Below are 14,395 nucleotides of genomic sequence, written 5' to 3'. Positions count from 1 at the left end.
CGTGACCTGGGCCGAGATCCAGAGGCAGATGCTCAACCGACCGAGCCACCCACGGGCCCCACTTTTCTGTTTTCCACGTGTGGTTGTAATTGGGTGAAACACAGCAAATGTCATTTAAAACCCCCCGTGGGGACTCCAGCCCCTCTACTGGGTACAGGATGAGGAAGGGGGTTTTTATTTATTAAGGTGCCTTGATGACCGTCCCTAGGATCCTGCAGGCTGGTGTCGGGCTTGGGCCAGCACAGACCCAGGACCAAATCCTGGCGGGGGCATCAGGTGTGGGCGGGCGACTCTGAGTCCCGGATTCGGGCCAGTACATTAGGGAGGCAGCGAGGGGGTCGTTTACACCCAACCCGGGAGTGGACAGAATCTCGAAATCGGGTGAGAGAGGTCAAGGCGAGGAGACAGATTCTGAGATCCTAGAATAGGCCACAGGGTCTTTGGGGCCAAGAACCTTTCCCAGGCCTGCTCTGGTCCTGACAGGCCAGGAGTAGTAGCTTTCGAGTAGCTTTGGAGGGCTGAACAAGTTTCATGCAGGCACCCAGACTGTCAGCTCTGGTCTGAGCGAACCAGAGGGAACACGATCTGTGCCACAGAGAAAACGTGCTTCATTCCCGGCTCCCAGAACTGCGTTGTCAAGGTGGGACATGAAAAGGAATACGGTACGGATTGTGCTCCCTCCCACCGGGAGGAACCGCGAAAACATCATGCCCGGTGACAGAAGCCAGAGGCAAAAGGTCGCATCTTGCAGAGAGTTCCACATATATGAAGCATCCAGAAACATGGGCGGTTGTCGGGGGCTGGGGGAGGACGGAGAGGGGAGTCCCGGCTCACGGGTACAGGCTTTGGTTCCGGGGTGATGACGATGTTTTGAAACTAGACGCAGATGCGGGTTGCACAACGCTGTGATTGTGCTAAATTCCACCTCAAAATGATTCATTTTACGTTATGTGAATTTCATCTCCATTAAAAAAAAAAAAAAAACACCAAAAAGGTCAAGGACCTCCGTGTTTTTCCATGGTGATTTGCACAGAAGGCCTCTCACCCGCCCGGGGCTGCACCTCCCTGCCTGGATCTTTTGCCACGCCCCCTCCCCCCAGGAGCCACCAAGCTCATGACCCTAGCATCGCTTCCATGACAGCTGTCTGCTGCCTAGCCCACCACCTCCTGTCCCCTGCCACGTCCAGGCTGGTCTTCAAGGCCCTTTTGCCAGGATGTCACCCAACCTAGCTAACCTTGTAGGGTTTCCTAATTTACAACTTAAGTGTAAACAGAGGTGCCCGGCACCCCTCTTCACCTCGCCAGGGCCGCTGCAGGCTGCGCGGAGGGGCGGAACCGGGCGCCGTCCCTGCTGGGATCTGTGACCATGTCTGCGTGCTCACCGTGTAAGCACACGTGCCCGTGCCTGGCGTTGGTGTGCAGACACCTATTGACGCCCCCTCCCCACAGATGGGCAGAGGACGATCTGTGTGCAGTGAAATAGAGCAATAGAGTAGTAATAGACAACCTTAGTATCCGTCTGACTGAGGTACGGGATAAAGGCACTGACTAAGCCCGGCGTACAGATGCTGGCTGATGTTACTGCTGTCAGCGGCCCTACACGTGGGGCGCGTGAAATCCATACAACTCCACGTGGCTTTGATATGAATTCCGTGTTCATTTGTGGTAGACGGAGTAATGGTCCCACAAAGGCATCCACATCCTACTCCTAGAACGTGTGAGTATGTGACCTCGTGTGGTAAAAGGGACTCTGCCGAGGAGATCAAGGACAATGGGGCGATGATCCTAGATGATCCAGGTGGGCTCGATATCACCACATGGATCCCTAAGAGAGGGGGGGCAGGGGAGTCAGAGCTGGAGAGAGAGTTGAAGGTCTTGCAGAGGGAGATGGAGGAGGGGCCACAGACCAAGGGACGTGGGCACCTCTAGAAGCCGGAAAAGATGAAAGAACAGATTCTCCCTGGGAGCCTCCAGAAAGAGCACAGCCCCGCCCACATCTTGATTTTAGTCCCATGAGACCGTGTCAGACTTCTGACGTACAAAACTGTGATCATAAGTGTGTGGTTTTAAGCCCCTACATTTATGCTTATTTGTTATGGCTGTCATAGAAAACCAATGCATCATTTATTTTGGAAAACTAGGCTATCTTAACACAACTGTGCTTTCACCACCGGGAAGAGCTGGGGGCAGGTGGGTGAGGCCACATGCACATGGACCAGAGAGGTGTGAATGAATGGTCAAAAATAAATCAATCCCGGGGGCGCCTGGGGGGCTCAGTCAATTAAGCATTTGGCTCTTGATTTCGGCTCACGTCACCATCTCACAGTTGATGAGTTCAAGCCCTACAATGGGCTCTGCACTGACAGCATGGAGCCTGCTTGGGATTCTCTCTCTCCCTCTCTCTGCCCCTCACCCTTCTCACACACACTCTCTCTCTCAATAAATAAACATTAAAAAAATATACATTAATATACAATTGTTTATAAAATACAATAAAATACAATAAAATAAAATAATATACAAATGTTTACAAAATAAACATTAAAAAAAAAAATCCCAGAGTTGAAAGACCAAGTTCGCCAGCCCAGATCTCTCTCTTTCTCTCAATAAATAAACATTAAAAAAAAATCCCAGAGTTGAAAGACCAAGTTCGCCAGCCCAGATCTCTCTTTCTCTCAATAAATAAACATTAAAAAAAAAATCCCAGAGTTGAAAGACCAAGTTCACCAGCCCAGATTTCTAGTCTAAACAGAGCCCCGAGCGTACCTTCCTCCTGGCTGGCTTTCTGCAGTTTTCTCTCCTCTGCCCGCCGTTTAATCATCGCTAGGGCTTCGATGCTGTCTGTGATCTTCTTCCTCTCTCTGCTCTCCCACTGCTCTCTCTCTTCTTTCTCAGCTGCGAGCCCGCCCCTGGCCCAGGCCTCGGCACAAGCTCTGTCAATGAGGACAAATAAAAACACCAGAAACTGGGAAGGTTTGAATTTTCGCAGGTTAAAAGTCAATTCAAAACATACACTGTCCGACCAAACTTGCTCATTTCCCTCAAATCAAACTGAAGACACATGGGACATGTGGCCACAAGGATTCCAGATAACACGTGCACACCTATGCCTTTGATGGTTTGCAAAACCCTCCCGATGTGATGCCAAAAGAAGCAGCAACAAAAGAAAAACAGAGAACTCGGGCTCCGTCGATATTAGAAGTGTTTGTAACACAAAGAATACCATAAACGAAGTAAAAAGACAACCCACAGAATGTGGGAAAGTATTTGCAAAGTATAGGCCTGCTGAAGGATGTGTAAATAGAATACATAAAGAACTTCTACAACTCGACACAAAGACCACATAATTTAAAAATAGAAAAAGTTTTTTTTTTTTTTAATGAAATCAGAAGCCACAGATGGAGAGAAAATATTTACAAGAAAGATAACTGGGAGGTGGCTTCTGTCTCGAACAAACAACTATGACAACTCAAAAAAAAAAAACCACACACAAAAATAAAACAGGCAAATGACCTAGACACGTCACCGAAGAAGATAGGCAGATGGCAAAAAAGCTCAGCATCCTATGACATTAGGGAATTGCAAATTACATCGATGAGATCCCACATCACACCGACTGGAAGGACTGAAACTCCCAAACACTGACACCAGATGCTGGCGAGGACACCAAGCAGGGAGTCGCTCATCGCGGTGCTGCTGCTCTGGAAGGGAGCCAGGCAACCTCAAGGCTAAACGTAATCTTCCCAGGGATGCCTGGGGGCGGGGGCTCAGTCTGTTAAGCATCTGACTTCAGCTCAGGTCATGATCTCACAGTTTGTGGGTTCGAGCCCCGCGTCGGGCTCTGTGCTGACGGCTCGGAGCCTGGAGCCTGCTTTGGATTCTGTGTCTCCCTCTCTCTCTCTGCCTCTCCCCTGCTTGCGCTCTGTCTCTGTCTCTCAAAAATGAATAAATGTTAAAAAAAATTAAAAAAAAAATAAACGTACTCTTCCCGTACAAGCCAGGGTGATGCTCCTAAGTATCCCCTCAACTGAGATAAAAAGAGATGTCCACACAAACACCCACACACGAACATTGGTAGCAGCACCTTTCACGATAGCCCCAAAGTGGAAACAACCCAAAAGTCCATCAACGGATGGATAAATACAATGGGGCATTTCCAAATGGAATATTATTTTGTGACGTTGTTTTGGAACGGATTACTGATACATACTGCTGTGTGGACGAGCCTTGAAACGATTTTGCTCAGCCGATCACGAAAGCCCACACGTGGTGTGATGCCATTTATATGAAACATCCAGAAAAGAAAGAACCCACAGAGATAGAGAATGAGGGATATCAGCTAATGAGTAAGGGTTACTTTCCTGGGGCGACAAAAATATTCTAGAATGGGTGTGGGGGTGGGCGCATAACCCTGAATACACTAGAAAGCACTGACTTGCACACCTTGAATGGGTGAATTGTTCTAGGGGCTGGGGATACGGCAGCAGGTGACCCAAGAGGTGACGATACTCGCTCTGTTAGAACTGCCCTTTTATGGGGAAAGACAGACCCTAAAGAAGGAAACAAGTATGCCAGAGGCTGATGTGTCCACAGAAAAGAAATCCGGTTAAAGAGACCCCGGGTGGAAAAGGTGCTTCCGAGATGAGGGGTGGGGTCGGGAGGGCTTAACGAGGTGACGCCTGAGTAGACACCTGCAACACCAGTGAAGTGCTTCCGGGGCACGGAGAACAGCCGGTGGCTCGCTCCATCAGCCAGGGGTGGGCACGGTTAGAACTAAGACCCAGGGGACTCGGGGCCCTGAGCCAGAGCGTGGGGTCTCACCGCCAGGGGTCCGGCTCCCACCCCTGTTCACCCTTCCCTGCGGGGTCAGCCCCGCCCCGGGTGGGGCTCCCGCTCTCTCCTCTGAGCCCAGCTCTGCTCAAACCCCACGTGGAACGAGGACGCTGCGGTCACATTGTCCCCACCTTCCAGGTGAGGAATGTGAGGCCGGGGACGTTAGCGGGCCCCTCAGAGCGGACAGAACTCAGACTGCCCAGAAGCAGGCGGTTTTGTTTTCTCACCTGGTTGGAGAGGAGGCTCTCACTTCTATTGGAAATATTTGTCTGTTGGATTTAAGTTTGCGAGTTCAAGAACATATTACCGGCAGCCCGTACTACTGGGGGCTTACTCTGAGAGTCAAAAGGGACTTAAATTAAAAACACAGATGAAAGTAGTGAGTCCTGGGAGTCCTGGGTTCGATATTCTTAATATACGGGAGTCCTGGGTTCAATATTCTTAATATAAGGAAGAGCTCTTAGCAACCAGGAAGGAAAGGGCCTCCAAAAGGAGCGCGGGAGAAAGCGATGGGCGGAGACGATGCCCCTGCCTGACGCCCGACCCCATCAGTTACCCCCAAATAAAATGAGATACAGTCTTCGCTCTCCGGTTAACCCGGCAAAGATTTCTTTCACGCGGCTATGTCTGCTGAATTTATGAACTTTGCAAACTTGCTAAAAAACAATTAGAAAATACTCACAAGCGCCTTTGAAAAGGCTCAAAGCACAGTCCTTAATCCAATAACACCACTCCCAGAATTCCGCCTTATGGAAATCAGCAGGAGCGAGGCCGGAGACTTACACGCAAGGATACTCATCAGGGGATTACGAAAAAGCCAATCTATGAATAAGCGCTCGAAAACAGGGAATTTCTTATTATAAACAGTCATGCAGCCATCAAACTTGTTTCCTAAGAATGTGTAACGATGTGCGGAAATGCTCCCAAGTCCGAAATTTGTACGAGTTTACTGTTGAGTGTGCACAACAATTCTGTATTAAAATGTGAGCCACAGGCTCCCCCCCTCCTTACCTGTCCTTTGGGAAAACTGGTCTGTCATCCAGATAGGTGAGATGTTTTAGTCGTACGGTGACTGTCCTTCGATAGTTAGCGATGTGCTTGATAACGGGGTTTCCCATCAAATTCAGTACACGCTGTAAGCATGAACCAAAGCCGTTACAAAAACAGGGGTGTGACTGAAACATTTCACGCGTGCGGTGCTCTGAGAGAACAAAACACAGCGCGTGTGCCCACGCCATCTCCTCGCGACTTTATCAGGGAAGCTGGAGGGGTCTCCTCACTTTTCTGTCCCCAGGGCTGATGATTATAGAGCAGCGCTTTCCTGCGCTTGAACTCCAGATCTGGAATCTCACCGTCCTTCCAGAACAGCCTCGGAAGGCACATCCGGAGGCCTCTCCGTGTCGGCGAGGGCCTTGTTTTGCTCAGCCAAGCCCTTTTGCTGACATTAACCTCGGTCTAATTGATCGTCTTCCCTCTTCCCCGGCCAGCACCCATTTGAAGAAAGCATACACCGCAGCCAGGCGGACAGGAAGCACTGACTTAGGGAAAGGATGGAAAGTGCTGGATGTCGTTGGACCAGCGTGGCCTCCCCCCGTCTTTACACACCGTCTCCTCCTTCCCGGCCTGCGAAACTCAGAGAACTAACTGAGCGGCCAAGGTGATATCCGGGAGCACCATTTAAAACTAGTTTGCCTGGGGGCGCCTGGGTGGCTCAGTCGGTTAAGCGGCCGACTCCAGCTCAGGTCATGACCTCGCAGTCCGTGAGTTCGAGCCCCGCGTCGGGCTCTGTGCTGACTGCTCAGAGCCTGGAGCCTGTTTCAGATTCTGTGTCTCCCTCTCTCTCTGACCCTCCCCTGTTCATGCTCTGTCTCTCCCTGTCTCAAAAATAAATAAAAAACGTTAAAAAAAAAACAAACTAGTTTGCCTGAAGGTGTGAGTTTTCTGATCTAAAGTGGTTTGTGTTATTGGTGAAAATAAATAGACCATACGCTAGTTAACGTAGCATTCCCCAAACATCATTCTCATACCGCCTTCTCCATTCTCATGGTGTCTTCAGGGGCCAGCGCCGCAGGGCTGGGGTGGGGGTGGGGGGCAATACACCCAGGGGCAGGCACTAAGGGGCTGCATTGCGTGGGGAGGATTTGAAAGCGATCACAACGTCACTGTAAAGCAGACTGCTTTTGTCACGGATTGAGCTGTGTCCCCCCCCCCCCCAAATTCACGCGTTCAATTTCTAACCCCAGCATCCTCAGAATGTGGCCGAATTTGGAGATAGGGCCTTTAAAGAGGTGATTCAGATTACATGAGGTCATTGGGGTGGGCCCTTGTCCGGTCTGACAGGTGTCGGGGATTGGGGGATAAGAGGGGATTCGGACACACACGGAGGGAAGGACCTTGTGACGACGCAGTGAGCCGTCTGTCTACAGGCCACGGAGAGAGGCCTCAGGAGAAACCAGCCCCAACGACACCTTGATCCTGGACCTTCTACCCCCCAGAATCAGGAGAAAATGCATTTCTGTCACTTAAGCTGCCCAGTGTGTGGTACTTTGTTACGGCAGTTAAGCAACGAGAAAAAACAAAAAGTATTCTACGACAGCTTCATATTATCGCCGTGTGCTGGCCGTTCTAAACTAGCCCTTCTTGACCAGCTGCTCAGATTGTTCCTGAACTGTGATTTGCTTACCATGCTTTAAAGCGACCCAGGTTTGCCTTGCACATCCATGCCCTAAGCGGTGAACAGTGAACTCAGGGGTTTTGGGTGTCCCTTGTAATGCTCTCCTTGTAAATTTCCTTGTCATACTTTCCTTTCCTCGGTACACGTGACAGCAAGGGTTAAATCGTATCGGACACTGTAGACATAAACCCGAGTTCATGATGCCACCAGGAAAGAAAAGCCGTTCACTGTCACCATTAGTGGTCGCTGGGTTCTTGACCCCCTTCCCCGAAAATCGATGAATAAAAAGAACGAACCAGACCTTCATCCCCGCCTTTTCTGTGCGAACTACGCATGGGGGAGCCATTAGACGAGGGGGTTCCCGGTTGCAGAAGTACGCCAGCTAACGTGGCAGGGACATGTGGTCTGGACAATGGCCACCGCGTGGCTCCTGAAGGAATGGCTCATCGAGGCGGTGTCCGCGTTCGCCGGTGGCTGCTACACAGCCGGGGGGTGGGGGTGGGGGGCCTCAACCGGCTGCAGCAGGCTGACGACACGGGGGGGGGGGGGGGCCACCAGGCTGTCTTCAAGTTCCACGCAAGAGAGACAACCAGACATGACAGGCCCCGCGCCGTGCCGCAGCCTGGAGCTGCACTGGACCGCGCCTCCGGCCCCGTCGGCATTTCACAAGAAACACGGGTCCAGCAGAACGTGCTAAACGACACCACGGGGGTGCAATCAACCAAATCCGGAACGTGGCAAAGTCCTGCAAGGGGAGCCGGCTTCTCTGGCGGAGGAGTGAGAGGGGCCAGTGGGGGGTAACTGTGAGCAGTCAAGAAAGGAAGTTCTCATCTGCCAGCGGCCCTGAAACGTTTGCGGGTGAAATGACCCGGAGGCTGGGCATTCGAGCTACTCCAGCTCCAAACACCAAGAGGACAGACTGGGAGAAGGAAGAGCCCGGAGGAAAGGAGGGAAGAGAGATTCGGTATCTAAAGAACGCAAGTTTTGAGCGTGTGCACGTTTTACCAAGTCAGGCATGCTCTCCAGGACGCTCAGGATTTCGGGATCACTCAGCTTATTGTGGGAAAGGTCGAGGACGCAAAGTTTCAAACACTCCTTTAGATGCTGAATGTCTTCCACGGTCTCTAAGTGATTGTGGGCCATCTGGAGCGTGTTCAGGACCGGCAGGCAGGCTGGAAGGTGAGGTGGGCAGAAGTAAGCAACAGGGGTATACAAATCCTCCAGAACCTCCCCCAGGGGAAAGGGGTGGGCGCAGGGGCACAGAGAAAGACCCCTGGGGGCGGGGGTGGGGGCATCTTACAGAGGTTTTCAATGGTCTTGATGAAATTGTTGCTCAGGTTGAGGGCATCCAGTTTCTGCAGAGGCTCTAAGTTCTCGATTTTATGAAGCAAGTTCACTTGCAGGAAGAGACATCGCAATTCGGTTTGGGCCTCCAGATTCTCGATTCTCTGTATCCCGTTGCACTCCAGCCAGAGGCAACGCAGCCCCGTGTACTCTTCGAGGTTCTCGATGCGATCGAAACCTGGTGAGAAGGAAGGGGGCGTCCGAGGAGCTCGGGGTCACCCTTGTGTATGCCTCCCTGCCAAGCATCCACACCTCCTTCCGCCGGGAACACCACGGCCACCTTCCTTGAGGGGCATTCCTCTCCTGGGGCTGCCCCATGGCTTCCTGGGGGGCCAAACAGAGTCTTAGCAGTTCACTGGGGGCCAGTCACACTTAGCCAAACGGGGCCAACTTTGATAGCTGGGGGGTTTTGCTGGGTCCGCTGGAGAGAGGTGGTCTTTTCGCTGGGACGGCCAGTCCGGGTAAGGTGGGGCCGAGCCCTGTAGCAACCACCTTCCCTTCACGGCCGGGAGTGAGTGGAGGCGATGGGGGGCCTTCCCGAAATGAGCCAGAAGCAGGTCCAAGCAGGGGAAGACAGCCAAGGGAAGCCGTACCACGAGCGTGGGGACCCGGCTAAGCCTGAAAGGAGTGCTAACTGTGGGTTTTGTTTCGTTCCATTTTTCAGTTTTATGAGCCAAATTTAAGGTTAGAAAACATTTTCTTTACTTTAGTAACTCATTATCAATTTGTAGTTCATCGTTCCTCTGCTCTTACGCAAAGCCTTTGAAAGGTTATTTTTTTGCCCAAAAAAGTTAAAAAAAATTTTTTTTAATGTTTATTTATTTTAAGAGAGATAGAGAGAGACTGAGTGCAAGCGAGGGAGGGGCAGAGAGAGGGGGAGACACAGAATCCGACGCAGGCTCCAGGCTCCGAGCTGTCAGCACAGAGCCCGACGCGGGGCTCGAACTCACGAACCGTAAGATCGTGACCTGAGCCGAAATCGGATGCTCAACCGACCGAGCCACCCAGGCGCCCCCCTGAAGAAGTTTTGATTAAAAAATTGTAGTATTGCTGATTAGCCAGAACGACCCAGCAAAGCTGTTCCTAGGTTCCCGGCCCTCAGAAACGGTACCAGACATTGAATTTGTTTTCATCGCTAGGTTTGGGGACAATTTGGTCCATGGCAGCAGCAGAGAATCCAGGGACTCCTCCCTCCTAGCTCTTGTACCTTCTGACTCTCTCCACTAAGTCCAACCTGTTGGGTCCTCTTCTTCCAACCTCTTAAAGATGGGTCCCCTCGGGATCCGCCCTGCGACATCATCCCATTCCCTGCGATTCCTACGTTGGGTGCAGAATTTTGGAGGGGGCAACGTGGAGGTGAGGAGGCCAGTTAGGAGGCCCTGTGTTTCTTTAAGAGCCCTTGGGGGCCTTCCTGGCCTGGTCTGAAAAACGTAAAGTCCTTTAGAAAATATAAATCAGGGGCGCCTGGGTGGATCAGTTGGTTGGGCGACCGACTTCGGCTCAGGTCACGATCTCGCGGTCCGTGAGTTCGAGCCCCGCATCGGGCTCTGTGCTGAGAGCTCAGAGCCTGGAGCCTGTTTCAGATTCTGTGTCTCCCTCTCTCTCTGACCTTCCCCCATTCATGCTCTGTCTCTCTCTGTCTCTAAAATGAATAAACGTTAAAAAAAATTAAAAAAAAAAAAAAAAAAAAGAAAATATAAATCAAAGATCGCAACACGCTTCCCTGGCATCGGTACGGGCAGTGGCCCCCTTTATAAACTCCAGTCAGGAAAGACTTTTCGGAGAAATACTGCTTTTCCGTAAATCTCCACTCAACTCTGAAATTTCTACCTTGATATACTTTGAGAACTCCAGAGGATCCCAGCAAGACACTTTTGATAACTTCGGCCTGATGCGACACTTCTGGGCCAGGTCCTTACCTCAAAACTTTTTTTTTAAATGTTTGTTTATTTTTGAGAGAGAGACAGAGAGCAAGCAGGGGAGGGGCAGAGAGAGAGGGGGACACACAATCTAAAGCAGGGTCCAGGCCCTGAGCTGTGAGCCCAGAGCCCGCTGAGGGGCTCAAAACAATGAACCGTGAGATCATGACCCGAGCCCAAGTCAGGCACTTAACCGACGGAGCCCCCCCAGGCGCCCCCAGGTCCTTACCTTTAAAGTGTAAATACAGCGTGTCGTTCAATGCTGGGGTAATGTAAAGTTGGTGTTGCTTGCAGAGTTTCTGTATAAAACGTTTAGTCATTCTGTTCCATGAGAAACATGAAAAGGAAATTCGTTGCAATTTGTCAGCAATTTGAAATTTCAATTTGCAATACAGTCCAGAACTTCTTCCCCAAATTCCAAAATATCCTACATGCCTGATAACTAATTTTTTTTTTTTCTTCCTGGGCTCTTTGAAGTTCTTTTTCAGTACGCCTTTTTCAGGGCCTCGTCCCGTATCATCACTTTCAGCAATCTTGAAAATTGCCGTGTAGGTTCTTTTTTTTTATTTTATTTATTTATTAAAAAAAATTTTTTTTTTAATGTTTATTTATTTTTGAGACAGAGAGAGACAGAGCATGAACGGGGGAGGGTCAGAGAGAGGGAGACACAGAATCCGAAACAGGCTCCAGGCTCCGAGCCGTCAGCCCAGAGCCCGACGCGGGGCTCGAACTCACGGACCGCGAGATCCTGACCTGAGCCGAAGTCGGCCGCTCAACCGACTGAGCCACCCAGGCGCCCCGCCGTGTAGGTTCTAATAAAAATACTTTCGACGGTGTCATCAAGAACGGCCAGAATTTCTTTCTCCAGGTCTGGCATTAAAGTTTAATACATTGTGGTTAGTTGTGCCACAGAGGCAGCGCCGTCCTGACTCCCCTACCAATTCTCAGACACCGGGGCCGGCTCTTTAACCTCCCCGAGCCTCAGTTTCCTTATTGATACAAAGGGGCGGTCACACGATCTTCCTTCCTCAGTAAATGTGCACTGGAACTGGCAGCAGCATGCCCATATACCTGGGGCCGTGGTCTCCCTTGTCATCCGTCTGGTGTCCTAAGTGACCGTCTGCCCCGCTATCGCCACTCTGTTTCTGCTCGCTTGGGTAGCGTACGTCAGAAGGACCCACACGTGTTTCCTTAGGATCATTAATTGCTATAAAAAAAAAAAAAAAAGAGAGAGAGAGACTGGTTCCATAGAGGTCAAGAAGGGTAGAAAAAAAATTTGCCCAATTTCAGCTTGATTAGTATCTGTGTTTAGTATGGAACGTGGGTGACAGTTTGCAAAGCATTGGTAAGGACCGCGGGAAGTTTGCTTCCGGGCACGTCCTCTATAAAAGCTCTTGTACAGGTGTGCAAGGACCCGTGTGCAAAGATATTCATTTCTGCGTTACTTTTGACAGCCAAAGAGTGTCAACCGTGCAAACATCCATCCATAGCGACTGGTTATATAAAACAATGGATCAGTAGTCTGCCTTGGAAAAGAAGCCACTGGAGCTACATCAATCAACATGGACAATTCTTGGGGCGCCTGGGTGACTCAGTCGGTTAAGCATCCGACTTCGGCTCAGGTCATGATCTTGCGGTTTGTGGGTTCGAGCCCTGGGTGGGGGTCTGTGCTGACAGCTCAGAACCTGGAGCCTGCTTCGCATTCTGTGTCTCCCTCTCTCTCTCTCAAAAATAGACACACATTAAAAAGATACGGATGATTCTCAGAAACGTGTATGAAATGAAAAAGCAAGTTTTGTAATAAGCCCAGGATAACATTCATACAAGTTTACAACATACAAACCAATGCTCTGCACTGTTTAAGGATATATTACAGAGACAGAAGTGATTGAATTCATACAAAATTCTGGAGAAGGGGAGCAGAGAAGGAACTGAGGGCAGGAGGCCAAAAGGAACATCAACTGTATCTGAAATGCCTTATTTCTTAAGTTTAAAAAAGACTTCAAGCAGAAATGATAAAGTATTGATCATTTTCAACTCTTAGGGACGGTGCCTGGGCGCTTGTTATGATGTTCTCTCTTCTTTTGTAAAAGTTCTCGAAAGAAAAACCACAGGAAAAGAAACAAAAACGGTGAAAATATCGTTGGTAAGAAGAGAATGAGCACATTTAAAGGCACTTAATTTTTTTTTTTTTAGCGGTCAATCAAAATTGGCCAGTTCAAATGCACTTAACCTTTAAGAGCCACTGGCGACTGCACTCTGTGTTCCTGTGGTCTATCGAACCACCACCGTAAACACTCCGTGTGTGGGGCTGTGTCTTACACTCTTCTATTTCCCACTGCACACAATGCCCAGCCAAGAGAGGCACCAGATAAGTGTTTGTGGAATAAAGAGGAGGTGCTCCATATACGTAATGATTGATTGGTTGCATGAATGACAAGAGCTAGCGTTGATTAATGGCCCACAGTAACCCAGCAACCTAATTATGATTATCCCTGCTTACAGATGAGGAGACTGCCCCCAAAGAGAGGTTTAAACCCTGGGCTGGCAACCATAAAGCTGGTTAGTTGCAGAGCCGCAACCCATACCCAGCATGAGCAGCTCCAAAGCCTATCTCTTTCCAGACAGCTACAAGGCTTCCCTACAGCTCTTTCATACAGGGCTTGCCTGGACAGGTCAGTGCTCAAGACATTTGTTGACTGCGTCCAAAAAATGAAATACAAATCAAGTAGTTTGTCTCATCGTTAAAAGATTTCCCTTAGGAAATGGAGCGGCGAAATGGGAGCAGAGGGTGAAGGCTGTCTTCTAAACCCATTCTGGGAAACTCTGTGGAGGCAGTCACCCACTGACCCCAGAATCACCAGCTCCTCACTCACTCTCTACCACGGACCAGGCACTGGACTGGACATTGAATTCGATCAGGAAATCCTGCCCCAACACAGCCTGCGGTCTAGAAGGGGAGAGCCTTCGTCTTACACGGTGGTAGCAACAAAGAGATACGTTGAAAACATGGAACAGGTGGGCGATGGGGGAAGGGGGTGTTGGGCAAGGGCTAGCGCTCCGGAGTCGGACTATGCAGCACGAGTCTGTTCTGTCATTGACCGAATGAGGGTGATCCATTTGGAGCCAGTTTCAAAACCTCTTTAAGTCCGTTTCCTCATCTCTATGAACTGGGGGAGGAGGGCCTACCGCAGAGGGCAGGGTGTAAGGCTCAAACGAGGTGAACGCTGGGCACGCATCCTTTAAAAAGTGTGTGCCGCTCCTGTTATTATTACTGTTGTTCCCGCTGGCTGGGAAGGTCAGGTGTGGTGCTGGGGGCAGCCCCTCGCCCCCCCTCGGCTCCCTGGGGCGGCAGTCGGCACCTTCCCTGAGGCCCCCCAGGTCTGCGTCCCCGTGGTCGCTCGCCGACTCCTCCACGCCCGGCTCCTGCGCGCAGCCCTGCTCCGCCGGCCCGTCCACCACGGGCTCCGAGGTCTCGGGGTGCATGCTCATTCCGGAAGCACCGAAAGCCCCGTTCCGTGGGGTCGCTATTGCCCCCGGCCCCGCCAGGGAGGCCCCGCTTTCCTCCTCAGTCGACCACTCGCGCCCGAATCGTTGGCTGCCCGACGCTAGCCCGGTTTCCACG

General features: G+C 50.7%; 1 protein-coding gene across 3 annotated transcripts in view; it reads right to left on the bottom strand.

Annotated features, from left to right (window-relative positions):
• Window positions 1-14,395, bottom strand: part of DNAAF1 (dynein axonemal assembly factor 1) — a 24,258-nt gene extending 9,863 nt beyond the window's left edge. For 2 of the 3 annotated variants that reach the window (XM_078439107.2, XM_078439108.2), the window contains exons 1-7: window positions 14,133-14,395; window positions 11,842-11,977; window positions 11,000-11,091; window positions 8,808-9,029; window positions 8,513-8,679; window positions 5,845-5,966; window positions 2,767-2,933 (exon numbers count right to left, since the gene is read on the bottom strand). In XM_078439107.2, the coding sequence (XP_078295233.2) occupies window positions 2,767-2,933; window positions 5,845-5,966; window positions 8,513-8,679; window positions 8,808-9,029; window positions 11,000-11,091; window positions 11,842-11,977; window positions 14,133-14,262 (1,036 nt within the window). In that variant the 5' untranslated portion in view covers window positions 14,263-14,395. The remainder of the gene's footprint in view (window positions 1-2,766; window positions 2,934-5,844; window positions 5,967-8,512; window positions 8,680-8,807; window positions 9,030-10,999; window positions 11,092-11,841; window positions 11,978-14,132) is intronic. The other variant, XM_078439106.2, reaches the window with a different exon arrangement.

Source organism: Panthera onca, chromosome E2, assembly GCF_046562875.1.
Source record: "Panthera onca isolate mPanOnc1 chromosome E2, mPanOnc1 haplotype 2, whole genome shotgun sequence".
Classification (NCBI taxonomy): domain Eukaryota; kingdom Metazoa; phylum Chordata; class Mammalia; order Carnivora; family Felidae; genus Panthera; species Panthera onca.
Note: the sequence above shows the minus strand (reverse complement) of the source record. Positions and strands in the feature narration are given on the sequence as shown.